This window comes from Pungitius pungitius, chromosome 5, assembly GCF_949316345.1.
Source record: "Pungitius pungitius chromosome 5, fPunPun2.1, whole genome shotgun sequence".
NCBI lineage: Eukaryota > Metazoa > Chordata > Actinopteri > Perciformes > Gasterosteidae > Pungitius > Pungitius pungitius.
The window spans coordinates 16448806-16460558 of NC_084904.1; the positions used below are offsets into that span (position 1 = coordinate 16448806).

At 41.4% G+C, this 11753-nt stretch overlaps 1 protein-coding gene across 9 annotated transcripts in view; it reads left to right on the top strand.

Annotated features, from left to right (window-relative positions):
• Window positions 1-8773, top strand: part of pbx3b (pre-B-cell leukemia homeobox 3b) — a 54206-nt gene extending 45433 nt beyond the window's left edge. For 4 of the 9 annotated variants that reach the window (XM_062562429.1, XM_062562431.1, XM_062562430.1 and 1 more), the window contains 5 exons: window positions 3247-3412; window positions 3987-4064; window positions 4518-4630; window positions 5430-5519; window positions 7092-8773. In XM_062562429.1, coding sequence (XP_062418413.1) covers window positions 3247-3412; window positions 3987-4064; window positions 4518-4630; window positions 5430-5519; window positions 7092-7184 — 540 coding nt within the window. In that variant the 3' untranslated portion in view covers window positions 7185-8773. Of the gene's footprint in view, window positions 1-3246; window positions 3413-3986; window positions 4065-4517; window positions 4631-5429; window positions 5521-5750; window positions 5761-7091 lie in introns of those variants that run through there. The other 5 variants (XM_037482542.2, XM_037482543.2, XM_037482546.2 and 2 more) reach the window with 3 other exon arrangements.
• Window positions 8774-11753: the final 2980 nt, after the last annotated feature.

Consider the following 11753-nt stretch of genomic DNA (forward strand, 5'->3'; position numbering starts at 1 on the left):
AAAAATTCACTTGAACTCATCTCAGGCCCCATTAGCGGCGTACTCCTCGGCCGGCAGAGGCCACGGCAGACATTCTTATTGACTCATTCTTAGTGCTTTGGCTCATTTTAAGTGAGTGACTAAGTCGGCGGCTCGACGTGAAGCCGAGTGCGCCGTAAGTGCGTTATCCCTCACGTTGCCCTGGCCTTTCACAGCCGCGAACCACTTGGCGAGGGGGGCTCGGATGAGTCATTTTCTAAACACCCACGAAATCCTTTTTTTCCCCACAGGCTTTGTTGATTGCGCGAGCAGTTCATTGCGCGAGCAGTTCATTAAGTAAAAAACCATCCGTCGTGAATGGTATGCCAATATCAGTCCACAGGTTTGCGCCATGCATCATCGCTGACGAAAACACCCCGGCATCGTTTCAGCAGGGATCATTTAAATTGCAAGTGATGCACAGACGCCTTTCCTTGAGAGACAGGCCTCTTTATCTCAGGAGGTCCCTGCAGCTCACATCCAGTGTTGTAGTTATCTCTAAATGCTGCAATGATTACCTTGAACAAAAAAAAAGAAAAAGAAAAGAAATCCCATTGTGTCTGATTTGTTTAATATTGAGGCCTGAAAGTAAGAGCAGTGCTCAAATTAACCAAGTGGCTCCGTAATCACACGGTGCCGTCTTATTCCCTCTGTCACTCGGCGTGAGGCCATGGGATTGGATACCTGTGGTTTGGGTCCGGGTTTCACTGAGGTCATACATGAGATAATGTGTGCGAAATGGTTTCAACAGTTAAGGCCGATTGCCGTGAAGAGACTCCTTTTACATTGCTTACGTTCTCTCCTGACTGATGCTTTTCAATATTTCAGATCATAGTGAATTTAGAAAAGCTAAGACTTGAGCTCTTATTCATTATTAATGCGTCTTGTATAATTGATGGTATCACAGCTAGCTGAGACCACCTTTTGTATTTAAAGCTTCAGGCATTGTCATCTCAGATATATTGAGATCACAGACAGATTTTGCATTACATCGACTTGCGAGGAGCATTGACCTGAAATAGGCTGAAATAGTTTGAATTCTCCACCACGGCCTCTCTGGTGGGCAGCGCTGAGGGCGGCGCTATCGTGTTCTTGCGGGGAGCCTGCGTGGTGATTATACAATCGCTGCCTTTGAGGTTGCTGATGTCAGGTAATTCAATCTCACAACCTGGCTCTCACCACACACAGGAGTCAATTGAATGCATGGCCTGCCACAAGATAAAAGGGAATTAGTTCTGTAGATTGGGTTGTGCTGCACACCTTAGAGTTTGTTCAATATTTAGCTGAACCCCAGAACCGCTGAAGCCAGAGTTCAGTGGGCAGGAATGAAAATGTGCTGGAGCTCAGAACGGTGCTTTGACGTTTTGAAGTCTCAGGCCTGTAAGACCAGTCACAGCACACTTCATACTGAAGGAGTAAAGATACATACAGAAGTTTATTTTTCAACTGTACATAACTTGTGTAATTAGCTAATTTTATTAAAAAACTGTAGTATTTGGGGAATAAAGTAAACTAGTGTCTACTACTACTACTACTGTCAACTTTCAGACCAAATGGTACAAATAGGGTTTCATGTAAAAACATCTGACTTTTTAATATAAGCAGTTATGTTTAATACACTGTTTGCATGAACATGTTGTTAAATTAAACAGACGGATGAGCTTTAGAAAACAGTTTTTTACAATTTCGAGGTGTTTGTAGGCACTTTGTGAGCTGTCTAAAGGAGCAAGAATATTGCATTGTCTTTGGCTCTACAATCCACTATAAGCAGGTTAAGTAAAAAGGATGATGGCCAGGGCTTTCATTGCTTCCAATTAAACCTTGCTTGTTAGTTTAACCTCTAGGTAAACCCATCAAACAATTGATGTCAAAGAAACCCTGCCAACATTGGGCCTCGCCTCAATGGTCATTAATTTTAATTGCCTAGATATTAAAGATTTAGAGCACAGAGACGTGCAGGAAAGAAATGATCTGATGTCCTGCAAATCCAGTCAGTTTTTACACCACAGCATTGACGGGCTGCTGGGGATATTAAAATGTAAGCACACGGGTGAAAATTAAATAAAGCGTCATTAGGGGCAGCTGCTCTTTGGCTGGTCCAGCCTTGGGCTGCAAGGCCTGAAAGGGGCGCAGCAGCCCAGCGACAAGACACTTTAATTTATAGAACCATTAAAAACAAGCATCGTGTCATTATAATTCCACTATTATTGCGGAGCCAGCACTCACACGTACGGTTCACCCCTCAGACAACTTTTCAGCATCTAAGTGATTCAACAAAAGCAGCATTTGCAACAGTTCTCAATCTGAATACACCAACTTTCAGACATTCATTAGCTATGGATACTTCATTGCAGTTATATTTCACTGTGGTAAAAGTTTTTTTTTTTCTTCTTTAACACATGAATTAACACTGATTGACCTGATAGCATGTGTTTACTGCTTCACATGTCTGCAGGTGTTCACCCTCCTAAGTCTTGTTTTTGCTAATTACAAACAGAAGTTACCACCAGGATCACTGACCATGCATGTGCACACACACACACACACGTTTCTTTGCTGTTATAAGGTTGGTCATTAAAAAAACCTAAATGAAAGCACTCACGTACACCCAGACAGTTGTTATTAAAAAGCAGATTGTTCATTAGATTATGAAGTGGTACGTATGCTGTAATCCTAATTGTAGTAAAATATTTAACAGAGAAATACACATTTAACTTTATCGGTTAGTATGAAATTTGACGTGCTTCACTGTGTTACTTTGCCCTGTGATATTGAACCAGTTAAATTCACTAATTGTTATTGTATTTGCATAAGGTGTCAATCACCTAGATTCACTGATCTGGAACTATTCAGTATTATTTATTTTATGTAGAAATGGATTTTTATCATCTCATCACTTATATGAGAAACATAGGCTGCCATTTATATAAATATGTATATGATACATTTACTTTGGTGTCTGTGCAATGGGAGCCCCTTGTGTTTAAGCTTTGTCAGGAGACAGAACTGAGAGCATGTCATGCTCCCATCCATGAGAAGACACAAGTGGCTCCTGATTATAGCTTAATTAGCTTGTGTACCCGGTGGACATTACTGCAGGGGCTGGGAATTGGGTACTTGATGGACCCAAACGTGACATCTTGAAACAATCACACTGCTCAGTGCACGGTGTCGTGGCTGCTTGACGTCTGACTCCTCTGCTCCTGCTCTTTCTGCTCTACCACGCAGGTATCCAACTGGTTTGGCAACAAAAGGATCCGGTACAAGAAAAATATCGGCAAGTTTCAGGAAGAAGCCAACCTGTATGCCGCCAAGACTGCTGTAAATGCAGCGCACGCTGCAGCCGCTGCAGTGCAGAACAGCCAGGCCAACTCCCCTACCACACCTAACTCTGGTAGGCACTCCTCCATATGGAACAAGAAAACAAAACAACAAAAAAAAGATCTGCCCTCAGCCCGTAACCTGCTGCCTACCTGCCTCACTCTCTCCGTGCTCAATTCACACTGGCAAGAGTGACAGGCTCTGCTCCCAGCTCGGGGATCACAGTGTCTCCTGTCTATAAGACAGTTGATGCCAAGCAAACTCATGCATAAAGAGAGCGTTCCTGACTTGTGAACCGAGAACACATGTATTTTTGGCAAAATGAAAAAAAAAGAAAGGAATTCAGAAGGATTCCAGTGGGATTTGTTTTCCCTTGACTCTCTGTCAACTTCCTGTCATTTGTAATGTACGTAGTGGTGATTGTTTTTGTGCTAAATAAACATAAACACTATTGCTGGGAGCATTTTACCCTACAGTTATAATATTATATGCAGTTAATATTGGACAAGTCATTAGAAAAGAGGAAGCCTAAAAGGCGGGCGTGTTTAGTCCAGTTTAATGAGTCATGTGATGCTGAGTTTGGGCTTGGTTGACCTGCGTCGGCGTTTTGGTAAGCTTACGAAGTGGTCCCTTTTTCTTGCACCCAGGATTCCAGATGAAAGATGAAGAGTTTCAGCTGGATTCTGCAGAGAGCAAAAACACTCTTTTAACCAACATGTTTACTGGTACTGGTCTTTTCATAAGCTTCTTATTGTCCTTGTCATTTACCATGTGATACCTCCCTGCCAGCGTTAGATTGGAAGTAGGTGATGTGGAACAATTGGGAGCTTAAGCAACCAACCACATATAGAACTGCCCCCCCCCCCCTCCCCTCACCCCTTTCCCTTGTGGTGTGATTTTCATTTCATTTGTGTCACCTGCTAATGTGTGTAAAAAAAAAAAAGATCCTCTTCAGTCCTTCTGCATATCGTCCTCTTCTGTTTGTTTCTTTGCTCCCCTTCCTTTTCCTCACCCCCCCCTCGTAGTTGCCTGCTTTACGGGAGTCTTTCCTCCGTGTATTTGTCTGCCTGAGTCGGGTCTGCGTGTTGCAGACACGAGCGTGTTGTGTGCGTGCGTGTGTGTGCTTTCCCCTCTATAGCCTTCTCATGTATTCAGCTACTTACATCCTCCCTTTCCAGGTTCCTCAGGTTCTTTTAACCTCCCAAACTCTGGGGACATGTTCTTGAGCATGCAGAGTCTGAATGGGGATTCTTACCAAGGGGCACAAGTCGGAGCCAATGTACAGTCACAGGTAGGATCAACGATGGGGGACGCTCCCTGACTACCAGTGCAGAGAGCTGTCCTTGTCTTGCCTGTAGACTGAGCTCCCCCCCCCCCCCCCCCAGGGCAGTGTGTAGCACATTAAAGAAGAAACACGCTGCTCATACGAGGGGCTGTTCAAATTACCACAGCGAGGTCTTGTATAGCCTCAAAGTGTTTGACTTTTTCCCTTTGGATTGAATATTTTGGTGGCCAAAATATAAGCCCCACCCCACCCCTCCCTCCCCATTGCTATAATGCTGTATAAGCAATTTCCTGGTCTCTATTCAAAACACCTTAGGTGAAGCATTTTGTGAACGCATTCGGCTTTGACTTGGACTCTTGGGTATGTTTTGGGGTTTTCGGTGCTGTGTTTTCCCCCTTTTCCCTGTATTTCCTGTATTGCTATCTTCCTGTCTCGTCCTGTTATTGTTTGTTTGTGGATGTCGTCCATTTTGTGAGTTGAACGCAGCCGCACAGCTGACACATTAAAGAGAGAACGCAAATAGGAATAAATAGTCATGCTTAAAGTAAAGGCGTAAATGACAACCTATTTGTAAGCTTTTGTTTATTATTGCATAGACTAATGTCAGTATGCGTTTGTTGTTGTTTCATTAGAAAATCTATCACCTGCGTTACAAATGTGCCGTCTCAGGCTTCCCTCTTGTGGTTTCACACTAGTCCGTATCTGTTGCTTCACTGAGCATGTTTACAGTTAGTGCTGACCGGCTGCGAGACACCGAGTTGACCAGCTTGTCCCCCCCACCCTCCCCCTTGTCTGTCCCCCTCAGGTGGATACCCTGCGCCATGTTATCAGTCAGACGGCAGGATACAATGATCCTCTCGGGCGGAACACGATGTACAGTCCACATGGGTTACCTGTAAGTGAAGCTTTCAGCGGCTACACGTCGATGTGGAATGAATTCACGGTGCATGATATTGAAGTCTACACAAGGCGGCTCTGCAGGACATAGCCTGGCATGTGATTTCCCAAAAGCAGACGTTGCATCTTATCACTCTGATGTGAATGAAAGATGCTTTTAATAAAACACATTACAGAGGAATCAAAAGCTTTACTAATAAACGCCTTTTAATACTTTGTCTGACTCGATCTAACGGGGGGATAAACAAAAAAAGGGGCCCCCCCCCCCTCTCCCACTTTGAATTATTTCAAAACAGCCAAATGCAACAGAGTATTTTCCATCTTGATGATTAAAATATGAACATGTGATCCCCGTAGCCTTTTCCAAAACATGAATTCCAGCTCCCTTGAAGAGGTTTAGCATGGCTCCTTTCGGTAGAGCAGCTCACAATCTGAGGCCATCGGGGTAACGATTAATGGCGTTGATGAGGGAGGATTAAGAAAAAGGAGAAGAGAGAGACAGCTCTCTCCCTCCCTCACTCACTCTTCGTCTCTCTCTCTCTCTCACCATAACAGAACCTCCGTATTTGCTTTACAGTGTCCTACTCATTGGGTAAAAGGCACGCATATTTACATTCTAATGTCATTTAAAAACAAGACGCCAGACAGTCCTACCTAAAATAAAAAATAATGTAATGTAAGTAAAATATTTATTTTAAAAAAGAATTAACACATTTTATGTAAACAAAGAGCGACGTCTGTTGCCAACATCAGTGCTTTTTGGTGTCATGTTGGCTTTGCTGAAGCCTCACTGCTGTAAGCTCTTCAGACATGTCAGCTCCTACCAGGATCAAGCCTTTTTCACTTTCTCACAAGGTTTCTCACTTGCATGCGGCGTGGAGCCGTGTGCCCACTGGCTCCCCAGAGCTCGACGCGATCCCGGCTAAAAAAGCAACTGGCGGTGCTGAGCAACCCTGACAAGAGAACAAAATATAGCGATGAATAAAATATTTTGAATAAGTCGCGTTGTGGCCAGGTTCCTATAAATCTTGTAGTAAACAAACCTTTTTTGAATGTTCCACAGAGATATTTTAGCATAGCCTAACCTTTAGCTCTGTTGGTGGTGACGTAGAAGCATCCAGTAAAGGCTAGGTCATGCCTGGAGCAAGGCAAAGTCAGCCTGGCGAAGACTGGCGCTCTCTCTCTCTCTCTCTCTCTCTCTCTCTCGGAGAGGCCCTGCCCTGTCACTTTTACTCAGCTCCCCCCTCCTCCCACCCACCCCCACCCCGCCACGGCCCGAGCCCTCCCTCTTCTTGACTGACAGGAGAATATGTAGCGACAAGCTGTCTGCCGCTGCCCGAAATCTGCTTAGACACCGATTTCCCGGGGACGGCTCCCATTGGTCGGGACACGGGACGGATTTTTGTTTTTCCCAAGACGCTGATGCCACCGTCACGTGGCACCGTTACGTGTAAAACGTGTTGATATGAGCTGACTCAGCAGTCTAGTTAGCGTTGTGTTACATACAGGCTCATATTGCAGAGAATGTGATTGTAATCTCAGCCCATTTTGTTTTGTTTTTTTGTCCCAGGCTAACGGGGGATGGCAACATGCAACCACTCCGTCTTCTGTAATATCTCCGACGGAAGGACCCGGAAGTGTGCACTCCGATACCTCGAATTGATCCGCTACTAATTGCATCGTTGCCTCAAAAAACTGGGGATGGACTCTTTTCACGGACTGCAGAGGACACACAAGAACTTTTCACAACGGATCGGTTTTGTCCTGTACAGTAAAAAAATATGCCACACACACACACACACACAAACGACGTCCTCCATCGTTAACATCAAGTGTTTCCCGATCGTTCGGCGTTTCCTTTTTTTTTTTTTTTGTCAACATGAGTCCGATGTAATCACCATTTGTTTGTCGTAGGGGTAAGCACACACGGGTACAAACACAACACACTCTTAAACTTTCAGGACAATTAGCTCGTCTGAATGGCACGTTTAATTTGACATTTTAAATGCCGCCATTTTTTTTAATTTTTTTTGGATTCCCGCTTTAATTATTACTCTCATTTTGATAATTGGGTTCTTTTTCAGTTCGTACAATACATATTAAAGCAGCTGTTTCTTTGACTGTAATGCGCTCGCAATCTCGTCCGGCGACTCGACAAAGCTGCCTTTGACAGCTCAATGGCAGCTTTGTGGTTCACTTTCAAGATTTATTTTTGCCTTACAGCCGTGTACATTAGTAGAAGGAAAATGGTTATTCAAAATCCGGAACATAAAGAAGTGTAATTGATTGCTTGACTATAACATGACACCATTCCATATTTTATCATTTGATGTTTAGTATGTACATATGTAAACATTTTCTTTGTACTGCTTATCAACAAATCCCCCGCGGTATATCATTGCTTCATGGCACACGCGAGCAGGGCCCGTTACACAGGAAAAGTTGTACATAATAGAGCTCAAGAGTAATTATACATCCCACAAATCAAAAACGCAGCTTTATTACCTCTTTCAAATTCACAAACAAAAAAAACAATACATTTTTGTAGCTTGGAGTGCTCACTTACTACCTCTAAACAATATCACAACTACATTGTTACTTTTGCCCTTTATTTAATGTTTTTATAGTTATTTTGATTACATCCTGTAACACTGTAAACTCTACATCCTCTATGTAATCTAATGTATATTTTAATCTTTTAATAAAATGCTGTTGCTGTACTGCAACTTAAAATGACAAAAATAAAAAAATGAAAATGATAACAATATTAATACCATGAAAATGAAACTGGGAGGGTGGGGTAGGGGTGGGGGGGGGTTGAGGCCGAGTTGTTGTGGCTTTTACGAAGTGGTGCGATGAATATTGTTGATAAATTAACACCAAACAGTAAAACTGTTGTAAATATTGAAGAGGAAAAAAAAAACATTTTGAATGTTGCTCATCTTGTTACTAAATCATGCGCAAAAAAGAGGAAAAAAAATCACTATAAAAATTGTAATGCATAAAGGTTTCAGTATTCAGAACTGTACATTTCCAGCTCTGTTCAACAAGGTTCAAAACTTGTTTTCTCTCTTTTCTATTGTATGTGATTCTGAAACGGAAAAAGTCATGACAACTGATTTGTGGCAGTGATTCTAATGTATTAAAGATGTTTAGTGTTTCTTTCTAACCAGACTACACCCTGGACTGAAAAGTCTTCCTTGTGGTAGTTGTGTGATTTCAAACATGAATAAACCCTTTGCTTTCATGACAGCAAGTTGTGCGATCTTTTGTTGAGTCAGTGGAAGAGGCTCGACACTTTTTTTTTCCTTCACCGCCTGCCAATTCATCTAAACCTGTTCATCTGCTGTCTACTATCTGTGGCTGTCACCTTTTTTTCATGTCAAATCTTCATGTATCTTCATGTTTCATTTTATTGGGCTAATTTATACATCTAATTATTCATCAATTAGAAATTGACTCCCAATATTGTGCAGTAATTTAGGCATCATTTGCACACAGCGATCCCAGCATTTAGAAGCCCTGCACAAGGCCGGTGCTCTTGCTTCATATGGTGAATAGAAGGTTAAGGCTTAACCTGGTTCGCAGTTACCGTGGAGATGACATGTTAGCGCAATTAACTGAAATGTCAGGCACTTCTAATTCCGACTTTTCGGTGTGTGTTGTGGAAAGGCTGCCTTAATGGATCATTGCCTACTAATTCTACACGGAGATTGACAACCATTTATTCTCATTTTCTCAGGAGAGTTCTTCACGTCTTCCTCGTCGGACTCCTGTGTCCTGTGTTTGTGTGTTTCAGCGAGGGTGTTTGAGTTCAGATACCACACGGTGTTTTTACACTACAACCGGAGAATACCACAACTCACAGTGTGCAGCTAATTTAAAACGTCTCGATGTGTGTGTGTGTGTGTGTGTGTAAATGTGTTCTATTTGTTTTGATTCCAACATCAGTGTAGATAGACAGGAAAGAGAAAAAAGAGATGTAACCGCGTACCATGAGTTTAATTCAAGCGCAAAGCACAGGCGGGTTCCCGGGGGAGCATATTTGTCCACTCAACCAGTGCAGAACCTCATCGAACACCTTTCTCTGGAAATCAAGTCTTTATCCTGATACACACCCCAGTGCCACACATGTTCAAATCATATGAGTGTGATTTTTCTTTTTAGCAATTCAAATTAAAAGTCTAGTCTAGTCATTTGATCATAAAAGAAACTTTGGATAGCATTATTTTTGTTCTGGTAAAGAATAACTATTGAATTCTGCTTGGCAGCATTTCACTCTTGACTAATTTAACATTTAGTGCATCTTCCCAAACTAGTTTGCTCAATTTTAGGGCGGTTTTAAGGCTGTTGTCTTCTAATATAATGAAGTGTGCACATGCATGCATATTACCTCTCACAGGGATCATGAAGCCATTTGATGTTTGAAGTCCAGTGCTGCCATTTTACAATTACAATCTATTTGCTCATTCTTCCATTACAAATAGATACATTGGGTTCCCCGAGACTCCAGCTATTGGATTTTAAGTACTGCACTCAGCAAAATTGGCCCCAGAACCTTTTAAATAAAGAAGTTCCATTTTCTAAGATTATGCCTATTAGAGGTTTTTTCTGAGGTTCATTAAAGACGACATTTTCTCAGTAAAATTCACCATAAAAAGCATGCATCATTAAATATGGAAATCCAGAATGATATTACCAATAAGCACAGAGCTATTGCCAATTAAATTAGAGAAAATATCTCTATTGTATTATTAAGGTAGAGTTCATATTAAATTAAATAGAAAATGTAATTCATTCACGGTTTGATTTATAGCTTATAGTCCATTGTTCTCATATTGTTGAACAATGCAACAACATGTGAGCTATAAATTGTTATACTGTATTTCAATAGAAAGATTGTTTATGTCCAAATGTAGAACTGTAATTAAATCACACCATTGCTAACTCAAATTGGTAGGGATTTATCAAGCTGGTACAGTATATTTTTCATTTTTAATTGTGTCTATGTACACACAAAGCCCTTAAAACATCATTACTGTCCACAGCTACTTTGTTTTTGACTTACTTAATAATTACTACTTAGTTGTGGTGATATATTTTACTCATTATTCAGCTGGATCAAAGATATTTACAGTATGATTTAAAAAAAAAGTAAAAGGCAATTATGGATATCAGTCAATTTACAGCTGATGTATTTGTCGCACTTTATTAAACCAAACGCCATGATCGGGCTAATTCAATCATCTAAATACTTTATGCACCTGATTTCAAAACACATCTGATTTGCCAAGCATGAATCCCAATGATTTCCAATTAAAAAGATTTTAAGAGGCAGACATGGATTAAGAGACACACGAACAGTTTGATAACCCAAAAGCCTTGTAATAAATATGACTATTTGGGGTTCATTTAATTGTATATTCTGGTTTTCAACTAAATGCAGCAGTGATCTTAGCCTCTCAAAAATATTGGTAACAATTGACTTTAATTCCCCCAATGTATACTATTTAAACGTGCAATAAGTGTGTCACACTGTAGTGAACATGTATGCTGATAAGACCATTGTTAGGAGTTTATGGACAATTATACCTTCTCCTGAGACATATTGCACATCCTCATGTTTTATTTTATTATCCTCCACTTCTACATGGATGCCCATAGGAGGAGGATTTATGCCTTTGACCATTGTGTTAACTGATATCTGCTTACAACTACAGTGAGGAAAAGAGGAATAAACTATTTATTAAATGTACCCCATTTAGGATTTATGCTCACTCCCAGTGAACTCTGTCAATTCTCATGCCCTTTTAATTAAACAATATACTGTATTCTAAAAGAATCTGTATCCTGACTTTAGCATTACAAGAGCCTTCTTCATGAGGCGATCATGATGCCATGAGCATGCGAGAGGAGTACAGTAGTTTGATTTACTCAGCAGGAGTGTAATGGCCCACTGACCGCCTGCACAGATCTCTTCAGCAGGACTGGCTCCTATTACAAGATGAGTCCTGAGTGGCCTTTGAGCTTAAAACAGTGGAGTTAATTAACATTTGATCCTTCCTCTCCTTACATCTTTAGAAGTTCATTTGCAATCTCATTTCAGCCCATTCGTCCATTTCTTGTGCTCGAAAATTGCTCTGCGATCCCACAAAGCATCATCTCTGAACTGATGGTGGCTTATCAGAGCTTGTTGGGCAAAAGCAAGCGTGTGAAAGCTTGTGACAGGAGA